This window comes from Pituophis catenifer, unplaced genomic scaffold, assembly GCF_029215685.1.
Source record: "Pituophis catenifer annectens isolate HBS135680 unplaced genomic scaffold, rPitCat1.0.hap2 SCAF_6, whole genome shotgun sequence".
Lineage (NCBI taxonomy): Eukaryota > Metazoa > Chordata > Lepidosauria > Squamata > Colubridae > Pituophis > Pituophis catenifer.
Genome location: NW_027256886.1, coordinates 76,505,744 through 76,527,534, shown reverse-complemented (window position 1 = coordinate 76,527,534; position 21,791 = coordinate 76,505,744). Strand labels below are relative to the sequence as shown.

The 21,791-nt window shown below is 43.5% G+C and overlaps 1 protein-coding gene across 1 annotated transcript in view; it reads right to left on the bottom strand.

Annotated features, from left to right (window-relative positions):
* CDH23 (cadherin related 23) overlaps window positions 1-21,791 on the bottom strand; it is a 639,510-nt gene that overhangs the window by 346,469 nt on the left and 271,250 nt on the right. The window contains exon 10 of the mRNA XM_070946306.1: window positions 2,857-2,969. Coding sequence (XP_070802407.1) covers window positions 2,857-2,969 — 113 coding nt within the window. The remainder of the gene's footprint in view (window positions 1-2,856; window positions 2,970-21,791) is intronic.

The window sequence follows — 21,791 nt, the reverse complement described above, 5'->3', positions numbered from 1 at the left end:
GTCTAAATAGGATAGCCCACCTGCAGTTTCCGCTACCAGTTCAGGTGAACTGGTCTGAACCAGTTCACCTGAATATCACCTCTGCTGTATATCACCTCTGCTGTATTAATGTCCTTAGGACAGTGATGGCGAACCTGTGGCACGCATGCCAGAGGTGGCACACAGCGCCCTCTTTGATGGCACGTAACCTGTCACCCCAGTTCAGCACCGTTGCGCATGTCCGCACGCCTCCCGCCGGCAAGCTGGTCTTCAGGTCTCTGTCGCGCATGTGCAGGGGGCAGGATGCATGCAGGGGGCATGCACGCATGTGCAGGATGTGCATGAATGGGGGTGTGGGCATGCAGGGGTGCATGCGGATGCACAGGATGGGGTGCATGAATGGACCCTGCGTGCACATGCACGGGGGGTGGGGCACATTGCATTGTGGGGGTTCCGGGGGGTGCATGCATGTGTTCACGCGCACAAACACATTCCTTGGGCACTCGGTCCAGAAAAGGTTAGCCATCACTGCCTTAGGAGGACCAGTACATCCTTTGTTACTCCTGTTCTGCTCACTCTTTTTGTATCACTATCATTCAACTAGCCAGCATTTCTATTAACTTGCTGACTTTGTGCGTGGGTGGTCAAAACCCAAGCAAGTATTTCTAGAAAATGCTCAACACAGGTAAAATATATACCTCATGATGGAGTTTTGAAACAACTTTAATATTCCATCATGGGGTAGATTCTGATATACAGAAACCCATTTAGAATGGGTGAAGACCATTATGTCAGTAGCCAGAGTGATCTGTGAAGCCTGCAGATAATGAAAATTGGGTTGATCACAAAGTATAGGTAGTCCTCAACTTACAAACATTTGTTTAATGAACAAAGGTACAACAAAACTGAGTTTGTGGGGGCAATAAGCTGACTTTGTATAAAATATACAAAAGTATGAAGGCTATTGCTTAATGCATTGTGCCACCCTGAGTCTCCGGAGAAGGGCGGCATATAAATCTAATTAAAAAAACAAACAAACTAGATTCACTTAATGTGATTCACTTAACAACTGCAGTGATTTGTGTAACATTAAAAGCAGGGATAAATCCAGCAGGTTCTTACAGGTTCTGGAGAACCGGTAGCAGAAATTTTGAGTAGTTTGGAGAACCGGCAAATACCACCTCTGGCTGGCCCCAGAGTGGGGTGAGAATGGAGATTTTGCAATATCCTCCCCCCAGGAGTGGGATGGGAATGGAGATTTTGCAGTATCCTTCCCCTGCCACACCCACCAAGCCATGCCTATCAAGACACACCACGCCCACCAAGACGCCCCACAGAACCGGTAGTAAAAAAAATTGGATTTCACCACTGATTAAAAGGTTGTAAAATTGGTCACAATTCACTTAGTCACCAACTTGCTTAGCAAGAGAAATTCTGGTCCCACTTGTGATCATAAGTCAAGGACATCCAGTAACCTGAAAATGCCATGCTCAGTCTTTAACAGTTTGATATCAGACAAGAAAAGTCCTTTAATTGTAGTGGAAACATGTGTATATAAAACTGTAATTTACTGTAATTTGTGCACAAAACATGTCAAAAAAGAATTAGGAAGGCAGAGGTGGTTTATCCAAATATGCGAAAAGAATTAAACCCTGAAGCATCACTAAAAAAGTACACAATAAACATGTTTTTTTGAAATTCAAACCAATATTTGTGCATTTTACAATGTATTTTTTTCCAAGATAACCCAAGATAGTTCATGAATTAGTCTTTTTTTTTTAGGCATGAGTGCCCAATATATTTTGTTTATATTCTTGATAACCAATATTTTATTTCAGGTTCACAGCTAGAAAATATTGCCAGTTCTCAAACTTTCCCATGTAAACCACATTTCAAAGTCCAATTTTCCAAAACATCTGCCACTTTCATTTCATGTGATATTCTTCTTTTTTCTTAAATCTTAATAATTCCATGGGGATTACATGTTTATTTATTTTTTACCTTTATCCTACCTTTATCAATTTTTATAAATATTGCAAGGTGGCAAACCTACCTAATGCTCCCTCCTCCTTCTATTTTTCCCACAACAGCCCTGGATTGGACTGGGAGAGAAAATGATTGGACCAAAGTTACCCAGCTGGACTAGAACTCACAGTCTCCTGGTTTCTAGCCAGAAGCCTCAACCATTAGACCAAATTGGCTCTCATGTTATTATTTAATTAATAATAAAGTTTCCTTTGAGTTGAGATTGTCTGCTTGTGATGTCATAGACATGTCCATTTCATTTCCTTGGTAAAAAAAAATACAGTAGAGATTTTATTAACACCTCTCAATTTAGCCTACAATCCTGAAATGTTCTAGTTCAAGGGTGTCAAACTCAAGGCCCGGGGGCCGGATCTGGCCCGCAGGGCTACCTTGGAAGCAACGAAGGACCAGCCCGCAGTGCTTCTGCCAGTGAAAATGTATTTTGGGAGGGCTACATGCGGCCTTCTGATCTCCGTTTTCACTGGCAGAGGGTTGCAGAAGGCCGTCGCAGCCGAAAACGTTGCTCGGGAGCCCGTTTTCACTGGCAGAGCACTCGGGCTCCCACAGGCGCCCCTGACACAAGTGATGTCGAGCTGGCCACGCCCACCCTGGCCCCCCAAGGCCAAACACAACCCTGATGCAGCCCTCAGTGAAATCGAGTTTGACACCCCTATTCCAGTTACTTCCCATTTGAATGCTAAAGGCCACTGTTGAATTTAACATCTTGATGAGATGCTACCGTATAATTGGTCAGGCATACACTAACTATTCCACAATCAAGAAAAAACAGTCTATGTTCTTTTCTTCTCTCTTTGAGATGTTCTGAAAGAGAGACTCAGGTTTTTCTCTTACCTTCACCGTAAGAATAAATCCAGCACTGTAAAAAGGATTTTCTCGATCCAGTGGCCCATTCAAAGTTAAAGCACCACTGATGTAGTCCAGTGCAAAGATACTGTTGGTGTTGCCTGACAATAAAATAAATAGGATAAGCACAAATAAACTCCCGTGAAAAGCATAAAAAGCTCAAGAATTAATAAAGAAGTTTAGAGACAGACGTTCAGAGAAAGCTGCGTTATGTACATAACAGAATGTAAACTGCAAAGAGAAGTTTGAGAAGTGAAAAGGTTGTGTCACCTGGAACCCCAAGCCAGCGGCACTTTATGATGGGAATTAAAAGCATTTCATTAAAAAAAAAATATCTAAACTCAATTTCCCATTGCCTCAGTCTAACAAGATATAGGACAGAGAACTGAATAACTTCTGATAATATCACAAAAACTTCAGGCAATATTAGAAGTCTCAAACTGCGCCTTTTAAAATGGAAATGTATTCATAGTTTTTGTGTGTACATAACAATTCTGTTATACGTAGACTGCACTTACCTTATAGCTAAAACAGGACACGATGAGGTGGAACAAGGGTGCTTTGTTTAAAGCAGGAGTGTCCAACCTTGGCAACTTTTTGCTGGCTGGGGAATTCTGGGAGTTGGACATCCACAAGTCTGATCATGGTCAAAGTTGGACACTCATGATTTAGAACATTATGGACATTCTGGAGGAGATTGGAATGATTTGCAGAACATAGGCAGGAAATGGGATCTTTCCTCTCTCTGCTATAATGGAGGGCAGCAGTGGTGGAATTCAAATAATTTTAACAACCGGTTCTCTGCCCTAATGATTGGCTGGGTGGGCGTGGCCATGGTGGGAGTGGCCAGGGGGTGTGACAGGCAGCACTCCGCCTCACTGCAGCCCCCTGGGAGCAAAAACGGGCTGTGGGAGGCCATGCCCCCTGTGCTCTCCATGCCCCATTTTGGGCCTAGTAGGCCTCCTTGTGCCTGGGAGATAAAACAGGGTGCATGGAGACTTCTGGAAGGGGCGGAGGGGAGGGGCCAGCCAGCAATTTAACAACTGGTTCGACCAAATTGGTGCGAACCAGTTGAATCCCACCACTGCACAGCAGTAACCCTCGTGCAACATGGAACTCATTAAATCTGTATCCATAATTATGAGAAGTTGGGGTGAAAGGACCAAACTGGGAAGAAAAAGGGAAAGGGAAACAGCAATTTCCCTTCTGGGATATTTTGCTTCTGTAATACAAACTTAGCAATGTTTAATAAAACCATATCCCTAACTAGCTCAGTTTTACAAACTGTACATTCCCATTACAGGAGGTCTTGAACTTGGTGCCTTATGGACCAGCTAGTGAGCCACTCTTGATTCACCACCAGTAGTAAAAGAAAAAGAAAAAAATAATATTCAGGAAAATATGGAAAGAGATTTCTGGAAAATATAGAGGGACACACGAAAGACATGTGCATTATGGCTTGTACCTGAATCTTGCCCAATCATTTCATTTTCCCAGAGTCATCACTAGATAGATTTGATCTGAAAGTTTTCAGATTAGCTTCAATTTTTATTGTATTGTTTTATTTTAACTTCATATTTCTTAACCCACCCATCCAAATAGAGGAGGTGGGATAAGCAGAGCACCTCTCTTTATTCTTCTAACTCTAAAGCACACATTTGTGTAGTTACATACTTTCCTTTGGTGATCAGTGCCTCCCTAGCCTCCTCTACCTCTATAAAGCATTGTTGCTTTCGTTTATTTTATTGTTACCTTTCTATCAATTTCTTGACCCACTAAAATATCCCCAGCTTGGGTTAAGTGCAGTTTGGCATGTAGCTGACTGTGCAGTTCTACAAAACAGTGTGATTGCTTTCAATTGGTTTGTCTGCTCTAGTGATCTAATGGCAATTACACTCTCCTCGTTTTATATCCGAAGGGCAAATACACACACACACACACACACACACACACACACACACACACAGGCACAAATAACAAGCCCCAAGCCTACCTGACATCTCTATTGTTCCTCTTGGATCTACAGCTGAAAAGGTACAGGTAACAAGTAACATGTGAAAGATGGAAGAATCACCTATATGTCTTCTCCAGCATCCACTAATCATCTCCAAATGATCACAAGCTGATAAGCTTGCCTTTATCTTTCTAGATCAGGGGTGTCAAACTTGTGCAGTCACTTTGGCGCCACGTGATGTATCGGGACTTTTCCCCCTTTGCTAACCCAGGCGTGGACGTGGCCATCACGTGACGGATGTGACCCCGCGGCCCGCGACTTTGACAGCCCTGATCTAGACATAGAAGGTAGAAAGTTTCAGTGTCTGCTTAGGGGTTCCTTCATCAAAACCTTTGCTGCTTCCCACCTACCGTTGCTGCTGTTAATATATATTTCAGAGAATAGACAAGGGAGTGGCACATTATATGATGCATCAGCACTTCTTATTTTTAAAAATTAGGAGCATCAGCAAGGGAAATACCTAGACTATGGATGTCCTAGAACAGTGATGGCGAACCTATGGCATGCGTGCCAGAGGTGGCACGCAGCATCCTTTCTGATGGCACACAAGCCGTCGCCCCAGTTCAGCTCTGTCTACACATGTGCACACCTCCCGCTGGCAAGCTGGTCTTCAGGTCTCTGCCATGCATGTACAGGGGGTGGGGAGCATGCGGGGGGGCATGCACGCATGCAGGGGGTGTGCATGCATGTGAGGGGTGCACATGCATGGGGGTGTGGGCATGCAGGCGGCACATGCAGATGCACAGGATGGGGTGCGTGAGGGGGCCTTGCGCGCGTATGTGTGTGTGGGGTGGGGCACATTGTATTTTGGGGGGTTCCGGGGGCGTGTACATGCACTCACATGCACACGCACATTCTTTGGGCACTCGGTCTGGAAAAGGTTAGCCATCACTGTCCTAGAACTTATGTTTTCCCCAAATATATTTACAGTAAATGAGACAGCATAAAGGAAACAAGGGAAAAGCTCTCATTATGATTTATATCTCATTTCATATAGAGACTTCTTCTTCTTGTGCCATATCAGTCATTGGATGTTGGCAATCCTATTATATAGTGACACTGGATTTAATTTGGAGGTTCTGGTAGAGTTTCTACTGTATCTAATTTGTGTTTTAAAATCCCAATATTGGATTGATAGGAATTAAAACAGATATATTCTCTGCTTGCAGCTGCTGAACAATGTCAGATCAAGACTGAAGTCTTGAATGTGTTTAAGTATGAACTTGTTGAACTCAAAGGACATAAGTTTAATATAATAACGTGCAGTAGTGGGATTCAAGTAATTTTCTGCCCTAATTATTTCTTTCAACAACCACTTTGCCAAACAGCTCAGAAAGTTAACAACCGGTTCTCCCGAAGTGGTGCGAACTGGCTGAATCCCACCACTGATTACGTGGACTTATCAATAGAAAAGAGGAAAGTCGTGAATAGGAGCTCAGCCCAGTTGTGGAACAAGAACACATTCAAAGAGTTTCTACCTTAATTAATTCGCTATAAATGAAGGCTGGAAAATTCTCGTTACAAAGATTCTGTATTTATGCCACACTAGCAATACCTTACTGAAATCAGCATAGTTCTTGGTTTTTTATAATCTTGTCCAGCTGCGTGAAATAAGACTGTATAAGTAGAAAAATTAAATATCAAACTATCAGAATATCAGGGATATCAAACTCTTTTTAATTGAGGGCTACATCAGGGTTGTGTTGGAACTTGGAGGGTTAGGGTTGTGGGCATTGTCATGGAGGGCGTGGCCAACATCACTCGTGTCGGGGGGGGCACCTGTGGTGGCCACGTGCTAAGACAGGACTTCCTTCCCTTTTCATTCTCCTTTCTTCTTCCTTCCCCTCTTTCCTTACTTTTCCTCTTGTGCTCTCTTCCCATCTTCCCATCTTTTTCTTTATCTTCTCTTTCTCCTTTCCTGTCCCTCCTTGCATGCTTAAATGCCACAGGGGAAACATTTCTCCTTTTGTTTTGCTTTTAGTTTGTTTTGATAGCCCTCTGACAGTGAAAATGGAGCTGGGAGGGGGGGGCGCATGCGGCCCCCTAGCTCCGTTTTCACTGGCAGAGGGCTGCAGGAGGCTGTTGTGGCTGAAAACAGGGCCCAGGGGCACCATGTGTGGCTCTCCCAAGCCCCATTTTCACTGGCAGAGGGCTGCAGGAGGCCGTTGTGGCTGAAAACAGGGCCCAGGGGCACCATGTGTGGCCTTCCCGAGCTCCATTTTCACTGGCAGAGGGCTGCAGGAGGCCGTTGTGGCTGAAAACAGGGCCCAGGGGCACCATGTGTGGCCCTCCCAAGCCCCATTTTCACTGGCAGAGGGCTGCAGGAGGCCGTTGTGGCTGAAAACAGGGCCCAGGGGCACCATGTGTGGCCCTCCCAAGCCCCATTTTCACTGGCAGAGGGCTGCAGGAGGCCGTTGTGGCTGAAAACAGGGCCCAGGGGCACCATGTGTGGCCCTCCCGAGCTCCATTTTCATTGGCAGAGGCACTGCAGGCCAGTCCTTTGCTGTTTCCAGGCTGGCCCCAGTGGCCAGATCTAAGCACCCCGCAGGCCTTGAGTTTGACACCCCTAGACTATATACTCAACAAACTTGCTAAAATCCTTCATATATTTGAATTGCCTGTATCTCTATTGCCTGAGTTTCTACTGTTTCTAGAAACTTCAAGTTTATGTTTAAGGGTTTCTATGTCTTTTAATATCAGCATTAGGCCAGGCAATACTCTTCTGATTCTGTCAGGTGCAAAGAACCAAGAATAACACAATGAATTGCTCAGATGAGTTTCTTTATTGCTGTTCACCCTTAGACAAGAATCTTGCCAGACTAAAGCAGATACTATCAGATAAATCCCGTGAAAGTTTAAGAAGGATCCCATCTGGGTATTTTTCTACATCCCAAGGACCCAATGATGATTCCTCTCTTAGCTCTTTCGGAAAGAGCCCCCCCTCCTCTTTGAATTTAGCAGCAGACTTCTCCACAGATTCATTCTATATGGCAGGGGTGGGCAACTGTGGCCCTTTTACAACCTGTGGACTTCAACTCCCAGAATTCCTGAGACAGCTGTCTCAGGAATTCTGGGAGTTGAAGTCCACAGGTTGTAAAAGGGTCACAGTTGCCCACCCCTGCTATATGGCATTGGCAGATATTTTTTGTCCTAGTGCTCCCATTTCTCAGTGTTAAGAGTTATGCATCATAAACTAATTTTCGAGGCTGTATGAAATCTCCCTAAAGTAAAAGAAATTATTTTCCAGGTTAAAATTTAGTAGTACATGCTAATGTATCTGAAATATAGTGTACATGATAGGGAGATGTACTTTATCAGCAGAAAACTGAACTGTTCATCAATGCACCAAATACCTTCACTGCTTCTCTGGTGGGGTTTAGGACATTGACTCAATATTATCTCTTCCTCTCATCCTACATTACTAACAACTTGCATACATTTGTGAAAAATGAGGCCATCCCTGCCTTTTCTCAAGGTCATAGCACTTGTTAGCATCTCTACTAGAAGTGTAGTTTCTGTGGCACTTAGAAAAACAGCTTTCTGGGTGGGGGAAGAGAAGGAGACTTGAGAATTCACTAGGGTCAGCTAAGACCTAATAGTGGAAGGACATCTGTTGTTAGAGAAAGGATCACACTTTTGAGAGAAACAGCTGTCAAGCAATAGCTAGTTGAAAACTGTTGTAAAGAAAACAGAAAAAGATGAAGACCAGAATTATCTAAGCCAGTGAGGGCTAACCATTTTGCCGTCGCATGCCAAAAGTGTGGGGAGTGTGTGTGGGGTCACACATGAGCGTGCCCACACCCATAATTCAATACAGTCCCCCCCACGCATGAACGTGCGCCCCGCCCGCACTCCCCCCCCCGCTTTTGGCACACAATGGCACAGTGGGCCCGGTAGGCCCATTTTCTGCCCTCCCCAGGCTCCAGAGGCTTTCTAGGAGCTGGGGAGGGTGAAAACGGCCTTCCCCACACCCCTAGAGGCCCTCCGGAGGCCAGAAACAGCCCATTTCCCAACTTCCGGTGGGCCCAGAAGGCCCAAAAATCAGCTGGCTGGCAAGTGCATGTGCGCTGGAGCTGAGCTAGAGCAACGCTTGTGTGCCCACAGATATGGCTCTGCATGCCACCTGTGGCATGCATGCAATAGGTTTGCCATCACAGATCTAAACCCATAGCAAGCATGCATCTCATGCAGGGCTGGGCTTCAAAAATTTTAGCAAGAGGTTCTCTGCCTGATGGGCATGGCCTAGTCGGCCTCCTGCACCACGGCGGGGGCCCCCAATTTTGCCCTCCCTGGGCTCTGGAGTCTTTCCTCGAGCCTCTGGGAGGGCAAAAACAGTCTCCCCAGGCTCCGGAGGCCCTTCCCGAACTTTCCCAAATTCTCAGCTACCAGAGGAATTGCCCATTTTATCTGGCTGGCGCCAGGCTGAGGGAAACTTAATTCCTGCGAATAGCTCATACATACATCTTTACTCATTTTGGAGATTAGACAGATGATGCGGAGGATGTTGAATTTTCACTCTTATATAAGAGCAGGGGTGGGCTTCAAAAATTTTAGCAAGGGGTTCTCTGCCCGGTTGCTGGGTAGGCGTGGCCATGGTGGGTATGGCCTAGTCGGTCTCCTGCACCACGGAGGGCATTTTTGCCCTCCCCAGGCTCCAGAGGCTTTACTCAAGCCTCCGGGAGGGCAAAAATGGCCTCTTCAGGCCCTGAAGGCCCTTTCCAAACTTTTGGTAGGCCTGTTTTTCACCCTCCCTGAGCCTCTACCCATGCCCTTCACTTACCTGCATCCAAAATGGGCCACCTGGGGACTGCTGGGAGGGGCGGGAGGGGTCAGCCAGGAGTGGGATTTGGGGGTTCTTCGAACTGCACAGAATCTTAGCTAGAGGTTGTCCCGAACCCCTCCGAACTCCCAGCAGCCCACCCCTGATCCCATGGCTTAGAACTCTTCCTAAGGAAGAGGAGAAGAAAGTGGAGGGCCGGTGAAAAGAGAGTGCCCTGTTTGTGCAAATATCAGGTGGGAAAGCTGTAAAAGGAAAGACATTCTTAAGTACAGGGAAAATGTCAAGGTTAAACTTGAATTCTAGCTAAGAGGAATTAGTAGAAAGGAACAAACACTCGGAGATTTAAAGGAATGATTAAAAGTGACAGAAGAAAGAAATCTCTGTCTTTAGCATATATGTGAACATCTGTATGTACAATAAAGCCTTTTGGTAGTAAAATCTAGTTTTTGAGAAGTTGCCATTTATTTTCCCTCGACCCCCAACAACCCCAGACTGGAATAAAATGATTTCCCCAAGTATCAGTGCGTGTTAGATTAAAGCCTGCTTCAGTAACCAATATCTTAAATACTAAAATATTGCCTAGATAAAGATGTCTTTACATACAGCAGAGCCAAAAAAGAAAGAAAAGAGAAAAGAAGTTAGGAAAAACTGGAATTACTCTGATTTCTTTTATTATTTTTTGGGAAAGAAGTCGTAGAGATTAGAAGCAATCAGCTAGGTCAGTGATGGCTAACCTTTTCCGGACCGAGTACCCAAATCAAATCCCTAAAATACAATGCACACGTGGCCCCTGCGCATGCACACCCCCCCCCCACATGTGCCCTGCCCCCGCACATGCATGGCACAGACCTGAAGACTAGCTGGCTGGTGGGAGGCACGCGCGCATGCGTGGCGAAGCTGAACTGGGGCAACGGCTCACGAGCCCACAGAGAGGGCGCTGCGTGCCATCTCTGGCACGAATGGCATAGGTTCACCATCACGGAGCTAGGAAATGCCTTCAATATTCTCCCCAAAACACTGTTTTTTCCAGGGTGAATGGAAGCTGAGGGTCAGTGTTGGTTCTGGGGATTCCACTATGATATTTAAGGCCACAAGCAGTATCAGATTGCCCATATTTTGGAGACAGTAACCAGAGAAGAGACCAAAACTGAGTGAACCTTACAAGGAGATGTGGTCACTTTTGATGCTTGTTCCCAAAGTCAAACTCTTAAATGAGTTGAATAATTATGTCGAAGGAAAGCACTGGCCATAGGAAGAGATCTTTAGCCAATAACCCTCTTTGATATTCTGCAAGAGTAATGTGTGTGATGCACAAATATAATGAAGGATAATTAATTCTAAGTTATCTGGGACTTGAACTGCATCAAGAAACAAAGAATTCAGTAAAAAAAAATGTAATAAAGTTGCAGGGATCTGTGTATAATCTAATCATAGCATTCTTAATCAGCCAATATTTTTGAGAACTTTTTAGAGGCAGAATCATGTAAACATGTCTCAGTAGTTGAACTGAACTCCTAAATCTGGAGTCAGTTAACAGAATAGTAGAATAACAGGATTGGAAGGGACCTTGGAGGTCTTCTAGTCCAACCCCCTGCTCAAGCAGGAGACCCTATATCCATGATGGCAATCCTATGGGATGTGTGCCACAGGTGGCACGCGAAGCCATTTCTGTGGGCACGTGAGCCGTCGCCCTAGATCAGCTCTACCGCACATGCACGCATGCCTCCAGCCAGCCAGCTGATTTTTGGGTCTCTGCCGTGCATGCAGGAGATGCGCGCGCATGCCAATGCCGCCCCTCCCCTCCCAGGAGTCTCCATGTGGCCTGTTTTGGATGCCAGGTAAGTACAGGGCTCGCGCAGAGGCTCTGGGAGGGTGAAAAACGGGCCTACCGGAAGTCCGGAAATGGGTTGTTTCCGGCCTCTGAAGGCTTCAGGGAGGCATGCTAGGCCCAAAACAGGGCGTGGGGGTCACACACGCATGTACGGGGGGTGGGGGAGTCCAGGGGGTGCATGCACCTGTGGGGGGGGCATGCGTGGGGAACATTGCATTATGGATGTAGGCACGTGCTTTTGGCACACAAGGAAAAAAAGGTTCGTCATCACTGCCCTATATTATTCTGGACAAATAGCCATCTAATCTCTTCTTAAAAACCTCCAGTGATAGAGCACCTACAACTTCCGAAGGCAAGCCATTCCACTGATTAATTGTTCTCACTGTCAGGAAATTTCTCCTTAGTTCTAGGTTGGCTCTCTCCTTGATAAGTTAGCAATCTTAAAAATGTGAATCAGCAGGCAAAAACCTCATGTAGAATACATGAGAGGGCCTCCTCAGGGTGCCGTCGGCCAAGCAATGTCGGCTGGCGGCCCCCAGGGGGAGAGCCTTCTCTGTGGGGGCACCTGCCCTGTGGAATGAGTTACCTCTTGGAATACGACTGATCACGGACCTCCGGACCTTCCGTAAGGCCCTGAAAACTTATTTATTCCAGCAAGCCGGCCTAGCCTACATGGTTTTTAATGGGATTTTTAAATTTTATAGACTTGGGGTTTTAAATTGGGAGGCCGATTGATTTAATCTCTTTTAATTATCTTAACTTTTGTATTGTATGTATTTTAATTTTGGCTGTTCACCACCCTGAGTCCCTTTTGGGAGAAGGGCGGTATACAAATTAAATTTAAATAAATAAATAAAATGTGATTTTCAATGATTCTGATAGAACAGGAAAGACAATGGGGCATTCTGAAGATCAGAATACATGATCTGGTACTGCACTTTGATCTTTCTGACCCCCAACTAATGAACTGGAGTAGCGATTGAGGGCCCAAAAGATAAGATTATGTCATATATTTCAATTCTCGTTGACCATGAAAGTGCTTTTAGGCAAATATCCCAGTAGTCCTCTTCTTCTATATGAAGGGGCATTTGCTGTCAAGACATCGACTGCCTGGGATTCGCTAAACGTCGAGTGAATGACTTTCATGGGACGTGAAAGGAGAACTAAGCCTATACTATATGAAGTAGATAATTTATTAATCAAAATGTGCTCTGTCAGGGCTCCTCTTGCTGAAATAGATGCTGTTGGATGTGGTTCAGAGAATTGGCAACAGACACAGTCATCATTATATAAATAGTCTATCAGCAGCTTTGACTACCTGACTGAATTTCACCTTGGATTCTGCCCCACACACCACACAGGGAGGTAGGTGTTCAGGACCACTCCCTTGTAACTTCTTCCTTCCTCCTGAATATCACCAAACCTGTGAAGCTTTGGGACGGATGATGGTGATCTCCATCCACTAAAATCAGATCCAAAGCAACAAAGCGTAGAGAAGCCCTTATGCCAAAAAAAAAAAGGACAGCAGTTGTGGCAGTAATTTTAACATGAGGCAGCCAAAAAGCTCACTTCAGGATGATAACAAAACCAGGTGTACAATTTCAAGGACGGCACACAAAGAATGGATTACAAGCAGCGAAGGCAGTTACTATATTCTCAGGCTTAACACAGAGAGTGTCTGAAATTGCTAAAAATGCAGCATTTCTTCTATGGATATAAAAACAACAGGATCAGTGTTATTCCAGAGCAGGAGGTGAAATCCAGCAGGTTGTGACAGGTTCTGGAGAACCGGTAGCGGAAATTTTGAACAGTTCAGAGAACCGGTAGCAGAAATTTTGAGTAGTTCAGAGAACTGGCAAATACCACCTCTGGCTGGCCCCAGAGTGGGTTGGGAATGGAGATTTTGCAGTATCCTTCCCCTAAAGTGGGGTGGGAATGGAGATTTTGCAGTATCCTTCTCCTGCCACGCCCACCAAGCCACGCCCACCAAGCCACACCACGCCAAGCCCACAGAACCGATAGTAAAAAAAAATTGGATTTCACCACTGCTCTAGAGTGACTCTGCATAATTTCAGGCACTTGGGCAAAAAAAAAAAATCTTTAATGACTATCATATTCCCACCCCATTCTGGGGCCAGCCAGAGGTGGTATTTGCCGGTTCTCTGAACTGCTCAAAATTTCCACTACTGGTTCTCCAGAACCTGCCAGAACCTGCTGGATTTCACCCCTGCATTAGACCATATTTTTCCTTTTGGGGCTTTTTTTTTTTTTTTAATATTTTATTAAGTTTGTGAAAATACATTAAATATCATTTCTATTTACACCGCCTTCTTGGGCTTTGTTATCCCATTTAACTGTTTGTGTGGTTCAAAACTCAGTATCTTATATGAAGAAATCATTCATGGGAATTATTTTTATATATTTTTCTTCTCTCTCCCAAGAACATGCTGTGTAGCAAATAATCTCAGAATCATTCATAAAGTTTGTCCTAACTAATACATTGTATAAAGACCATTGAACCAGAAAAGCCAACATACTATTGCATCAACTGGCGATAACCAATTATTTCAAGGCTGAGCACTCAGTGGATAATAACCAGCGGGAACTCAAGTCAACACAGCAGTGTCTGCAGGAGAGGTCAAACAGATCGATCTGATGAAGAGTGTTGTCATCATGCCACAAGCGATGCCTCTTTTGTATGTGTGTTGTGATATCACATGCATGTTCTAGAGAGGCATAACTTGGTAGTATAATAGCATTACGCTCCTTCCGGCATGTTAAAGAAAGGAGCTGGAGCCTGCAGAGGGAATAATGCAGGAACTCTGTTCTGCTATTCAATGAACAAGGGAGGGAGAAAGGAAGGAGAGGGTAGGAGGAAAGAAAGGAAGGAGGGGAGAGAGAAGGAAGGAAGGAAAGAAGAAATGATGAGAAAGAAAGAAGGAAGGCCTATGTGCCCCTCCAGACTTTATAACCGATTTTGGTCTGTTCTTTCAATGTTTCTTTAAAAATTATAGAGATTTCATTTCAGGCCTAGCTTTCTGTGTCTTATACTGTGTTTCCCTGAAAATAAGGCCCTGTCTTATATATTTTTTTTGAACCCTGAAATAAGCGCTTGGCCTTATTGCCATGCGCTCAAAAGCCCGATTTTATTTATTTTATTTTTTATTTATTTTATTTCGAATTTATATACCGCACCTTCTCCCAAGGGACTCAGGGCGGTGTACAGCCAGATAAAAACATACAATACAAACATTAAGAACAATTAAAAGAATATATATTAATTTGGCCCCAGTTTAAAATGACAAACCAATTAAAAATATTTAAAAATATGTTAAGCCAGCCCGGCTTGCTGAAAAAAGAAAGTTTTAAGGGCACGGCGGAAGGCACCGAGGTCTTGGATTCTCCTTATCTCTGGGGGCAGCTGGTTCCATAGGGTAGGTGCCCCCACAGAGAAGGCCCTCCCCCTGGGAGTCACCAGCCTATGGCATCCTGAGGAGGCCCTCTCTGTGGGAGCACACGGGTCGATGGGAGGTTGTCAGTAGCAGCAGGCGCTCTCGAAGATAACTAGGTCCTATGCCATGGAGCGCTTTAAAGGTGGTAACCAACACCTTGAAGTGCACTCGGAAGACCATTGGGCTTATTATCAGGGGATGTCTTATTTTGGGGGAAACAGGGTACTTGCTTTCAAGACTCCGCAAATGTTGGTAAAGACATTCCAGTCCGTTTCTTTCTCTCTTCCCCAGAGTCTCACCATGGTCTGTCTCTCAACAAGTGTGAAATTTGTCAGTCATACAAGGACAAGCATTTGTACACTGCTGGTAATATTACATTGGCACAGCGTGAATATTTCCACATGCTTTAACAGTTTGATGGGTAATGGTTATGGCTGAGCCCTTTAAATTTTTATGCATCATGGAGGGCCTTAAAATGACTAGCAGCATGGGAGCTGCTCTTCTGGGGGAGCATCCCATATGGCTCAGGGTGGTAAATCTGGAACAAGTAACTGTGGCACAGGGGTCAGTTTTATGAATTATTCAGATACATCAGGGCAAAAGCCTGAGACTAATAAAAGGAACTCAGATTCTATGCATTTTTAAACTCTAAACAAAGCACCTCCTCAAGAAGGGGTTCATTCAAATCAAGACCATACTGTCACGGAGACAGAGATATAACTTTTTCTTTTCCAGATGTGTCATTTTGGTTCATGAAGATGATATCCTTAGTATCTATTTATGGATTAGTACATTTTCTTTTTTCTATTAGGTTCAGCAGAACATCGAGGGAATTACTACTTACTGTGTATTGTATTAGTTCAGGGGCGTCAAACTCAAGGCCTAGGGCTGCATCTGGCCCACGGGGTGCTTAGATCAGGCCCATGGGGCCACCCTGGAAACAGCAAAGGACCAGCCCAAGGTGCCTCTGCCAGTGAAAATGTAGCTCAGGGAGGCCACGCAAGGCCCCCTCGGGGTCCGTTTTTGGCCGCAACGGCTTTCTGCAGCCCTCTGCCAGCAAAAACAGAGGCCCAGGGAGGCTGTGTGCTCTCTTTTTACCATGCCCACCCTGGCCACACCCCCTTCTCCTCCCCTCGAGATCAAACATAACCCTGATGCGGCCCTCAATGAAATCGAGTTTGACACCTCTGTGTTAGTTGATGTAGGAGAAGAGCAGGCAGAGCCTGAGGGTGAAGTTAGTCTAACCTGGTGCTTAGCTCTTGAATTTGAAAGTCAAGATAAGAAAAAGCAAACCGGAAAAAAAAAAAAGAATCAACAGGTTGGAATCACACATTTTTGTCAGAGTGTGCACAGCTTTACTACATGAGACAACCCAGGAGCAATAACAGCAAATAGAGGTTTGTCATAAAATAATGGTTTTATCTGCAAAAGAATATATACTATACATACACATACTATAGGCAGAGGTCAAACTATCAGCAGTTACAGCAGGAAAAAACACACATTGAGAGAGAGACTCCCTAACAGGGCGTCTTCTTATTATACTGGCTCTTAAAGGAATAACAGCCAAAAACCTTTGCTGACTCATTCTCATCATTACATATTTGCAGCAACTGGTCAGCTCTTAAATCACTACCCTAACAATTTTTTTCCTTTTAAGATGATGTGAGAAGGATAGCAGAGTTAGTGTTCTCTTTTCAGTGCTTGTTTTATTTGACTCCTAGCCCTTTTTTTCAATTATTTAAAATGTTCCTATGGTCTCACTTTATTCCCATATTCTGATTATTGTACATACCCATAACTCTGCCCTGCAGCTTAAAAATTCCCATTTCTATGAGCAAGATGAAGAGATGTATGATCCACTCTGGAGCCCGAATGCAGCCAAGGCAGCAAAACAATTTAAGATTAATGAGCTCTTCGTTACAAAGACTTCTGCTGAAAACCCAATCTTTTGGAATCTGGTAAATTCAGCAAACAAATTCACGGTGCTTTTCTAGCAATCTAATGAAGTTTCATGTGTCCCCTCTCTTCAAATATGCTGCCCACCATAAAAAGAGCAATTGTTCTTACGCCCTCCATGAAGTTTTAACTGATGAACTACATAAAGATGTAACTGTAAAATCTTCCTCAGGTTTTCTGGCTAAATAATGTCTTGTAGCCATTCAGACTGTTATTTATTTATTTTTATTTATTTATTTTATTTAAATTTGTATACTGCCCTTCTGGTGGACTCAGGGCGGTGCACAGCCAAGTAAAAAACATCCAATACAAAATTTAAAAATTTAAAAGAATTATACCCTTTGGCCGAAAATTAAGAACCTTACGACTAAAACCCATTAAACAATTAAAAAATCTAATATCTCAAAAATCGGGGGGGGGGAGTTCACGCCAGCCTTGCTTGATGGAAGAAAAAAGTTTTTAGGGCGCGGCGAAAAGCCCGGAGATCTGATATCCTCTGTATCTCCGGGGGCAAATCGTTCCAGAGGGCAGGTGCTGCCACAGAGAAGGTCCTCCCACTGGGGGTCGCCAGCCGACACTGCCTAGCTGATGGCACCCTGAGGAGTCCCTCTCTGTGGGAGCGTACTGGCTGGTGGGAGGCTATTGGCGGCAGAAGGCGGTCCCGCAAATTATAGGTGGTTATAAGTTATAGGTGTTTAACAGAGCTATCTGTGTTAAAATGGGCAATCTAAGGAGAAAATTTGATGCTTTCATTTTGAATGACCTTTTAAACTTTCTGTCTCTCTCTCTTTCGCACTCCCTGTATAACTCATATAGATCAAGCAACGTCTCTCAGTGGTCCTTGATTCCTGGTGATATTATCTTCATGACTACAACATGAAAGTAGTTATCATTGCCTTTCACCAGGAAGCTTTTATTTCAACTTCCCACGGACCAGGACCTCTTAATAGTTTCCCATCAACACGTTAGCTGGCTCCAATACTGCTTCACTTTTTTTCAAGTTGTATTTGTGTATAACAAGTTACATAAAGCTGAGAATAAGTTATTGGTGGGAGTGGAAATGTGGACAAAACTCATAATAAAATTAAATAGGAAAGCAAAAAAAAAAAATATTTGGCAGATAATGTAAAACAAAAATAATAATTTGAGTCTTATTATGGCATATTTCTTTATCCCCACAATTAAGTCCTACTGTATGTACTTTCCCTTATAACCAAGTCCTACCATACTATAAATGTATGTGCAGGGCGATAGCCTCAGTGATTTTCAATCTCTATTACTAGGTATCCAAATGTTTTTTTAAAAAACTATTATAGATGGCTTAAAGCAACAGAGCAATAGAAGAGAAAGGCTACACCCAGTATCTAATGAAAGTACTCCCAGATCTTCTATGAATCTCAACCCTTTAGAGCAGGGGTCAGCAACCCGCGGCTCTGGAGCCGCATGTGGCTCTTTCATCCCTCTGCTGCGGCTCCATCACCAGTTGGCGCCACAATTTTGAGGAGCTTCTGGTTAGGGAGGGAAAAGCATGGCGTATGAGGAGGTGACTCTATGGCAAGGGGTGGGTTTTCCGGTTGGCTCCACAATTGATAGGGCTTTCGGTTAGGACAGGTAGAGGAAAAAGGATGCCGCGCTAGGAAGAGACTCTATGGTGGGGAAACCAGACTTCTGGTTGGCAGAGGAAAAAGAAAACGGAGAGTAATATACTACAATAAAAGCAAAAAAAGAGGAGAGCCTTTTGAAAAGTTAGGATACAACAAAAAGAAAGCAGAGCTCCTAAGCTCTTATTTTGTGCCCATCTTCTTTCAAAGAAAAATACTTACATATAGATTGAAACTTGTAAGGTGTCAGGATTGCAGTTCAAGGCTGATAAGGGGCCAAGAACCAGATAATTTAAATTTATTCAGGTGTTAAATTATTTGCATTCCTGGGATTGAAGCAGAGATAGGCAATTAATAGCCCGTGGACGGCAAGAGATTCCAGATCTCTTTTTTTATAGTCCCAGCAATATCTTTACACTCCAGGACTGAAATCCAGCAGCAGAATTGTCAGTTTTATCTGAGATAAAACAAGGTGCAAAATTGGCTGCTATTAAGAATTGATAAGACTGCATGTACTCATTTCATCATTCAAATTATTCCCAAAGTACAAAAGAGGATTGGAAGATTCAGCCAGGCTATATATCAGGGATGGCGAAACTTTTAGACACCGAGTGCCCAAACTGCGTGCGCGCATGCCCAAACTGAAAGGTGCGTGTGTGCGTGAATGTGTGCATGCATGAACATGCGCATGTGCAGACATGTGCTGACATACATGCATGCATACGTGGCTATGCGCATGTGTGGCTATGCATGAACGTGCTCATGCGCGGACATGCGTGCATGCACAGCAGAGACCTGAAGACCAGCTGGCTGGCGGGAGGCGGGGCATCCCAACACCAGCAGCGCAACAAGAGGTAAGATCTTTTTCTTTCATGAGCTTCTGTTACGTCATTTGCAGGGAAACAGAAGCTCACAAAAGAAACGCCATGGAGATCTGGCCTGGGCCGACGGCACGTGCCAGCAGAGAGGGCTCTGTGTGCCACCTCTGACACATGTGCCATAGGTTTGCCATCACGGCTATATATGTTCCCCCGTGGTCTTTAGTGATGAGGGCAGGTAAAGACGTACGCTTAGTGACGTACGCTACTATTACAAATGATACAAGTTTTCAAAAACTCTAATGCTGTTTGTCTAAAAAATAAATATAAATTACGACAAAAACTGAATTTATCCAAAAAACATTAATTCCACAAATCAATTATGCACAATGTGAGGAAGTATTTCCTTTTTTTTTTTCCTGTTCTAAATTTTCTTCCACTTAATTTCATGAAAAAAAAATCATGTTTTACTTTCTAATATTTTGAAAGAAGGAGAAAAACTTACTCGCTTATATTTTATCAACCTTTGCTAATTTGTTATTTTCAAATCAGAACAATAATTTCACATATTTAAATGCAAACCTTCACTGTTTGCCCAGGACAGGTTATTTAATCTTTTTATTCTGTACTAATATAGAAGCATACAATGATTAAAAGACCCTCTAACTATTATGGAACTTCAAAAGGACTAATCATATTTGAATCATAAACAATCGTAAACAAAATAACACACATTTATGTTGAATCTTACACGTTTAGTTAAAGAAGGATTATAAAAATGGCTTGCATTAAACTTTGTTAATTGAAAGTAATATATTGTGAAAAGGTGCCATTTACTCCTACCAAACAGATCTATTCGCTATTTTGAAATAGTGATCATTGACTAATGTAAGCTTTTCATGGATGAATATACTACCTGTGGCCCAATATTTTCAGATACAGCTATGAAGAACAAGTTTTGAAATGGTTCCCTGGACAAAAACTGAATTTATTTGCAAGCTGATCCATTGTAAGGGGAGCTGAATTCTTAATATTCCAGACAATAGCCAAAGCTAGGATAAATCTGGAAGTGTAGAAAGTTAAAATGTTGATAGGGTATTTTGGCTTTAAAGAACTTGCCCCTATCCATTCGATCTATGCAGATGAGGAAATTCAACACAGAACTCTTCCCTCTAGGTTGCAAAATTATAATTTCTCCCGCAAAGTTGCCATACTTTTTTTTTTACATGCCTCTTCATGCTCGCTTTTGCCTTTGCTGCAAAGTCCCCCGTCAGTGAATTCTAATATAAGTTAGTAGACAGACAGAGGTAAAACACAACTCATGTTTTATGATTTTTACACATCACTGGCGTGGCAATGACTATCAAAATTTAAACTCCTCTTTTCATGGTAATTAATAATGCCCTGTCTGGCCCAACTTCTGATGTCTTTCCATCACATGTTGCACCTTGGAAACTGCCAAGACATCAATCTCTCTTAGCCCGGAGAGCTTCCTTAAATGAAAAATCTTATCTAGAACAGGTCATGTTATATAACAACTGACGGGCTTTGCCTGGGAAATGAAAGATGATGAGGTAGAATCCCGGGGACAGAGGCTATCTCCATAAATCTGCCAAAATTGGAGTTGTGGATTACTTTACTAGATTAATTGCCTGTCCTTCAAACAAAGCCCTGACCTCAGTGGCTGAACATCACAATTTTCTAACCTCATTTATGAGCACAAAACAAGGAATTGTTTCTATAGAGGGATGTAAGAGAAGGACATCTGTTGACTGTCCTACAGTTTATCAGAAGGGATTCAGCAAAACTAACTGATTTTCTAATTATCAACATTCAGGGTGGTTTCCTATTATGTGATTTTTGCTAGTTCTTTTATCTTTGATGAAATTTTATGTACAGGTATTTCTCACTTATTGGGACTTGCAATGCTGTCATTAAGCAACACAATCATAAAGTGAAATGGAACATGCCCATGTCAAATTTAGGGCATCAGTTCATCAGTCCCAGCTGTGGTTTTTAAGCAAATCACTGTGAGTGCAATGTCACATGATCATGACTTGCGATTTCCTGCCGACTTCCCCAATGACTTCGCTTGTCGAAAGCCAGCTGTGAAGGTCACAAGTGGCAATCCCTTGACTGTGGGATGCTGCAACCATCATAAATGCATGCAATTGCCATGCAAGCCAAATTATGATCACATGACTGCAGGGATGCTGTAATGGCTGTAACATCAAAGACTGGATTTGGTGGTTGGTAGGTGAGGACTTCCTGTGTTTTCATTTTCAGTCTTAGTCTTTGTGTGTTGAGAATTGCTTTAGCCTAGGCTACTCTTAATTTACCGTACGCAAAGAAATCCAGGTTAAGATCTGCCTTGTTAATCAGATTAAAGTTATAAAAGTTTTTTTTTTTTACACAAACAAACAATGCATTTTTTCTGAACAGAGTATTGGCCAAGTCACAACTTTGTA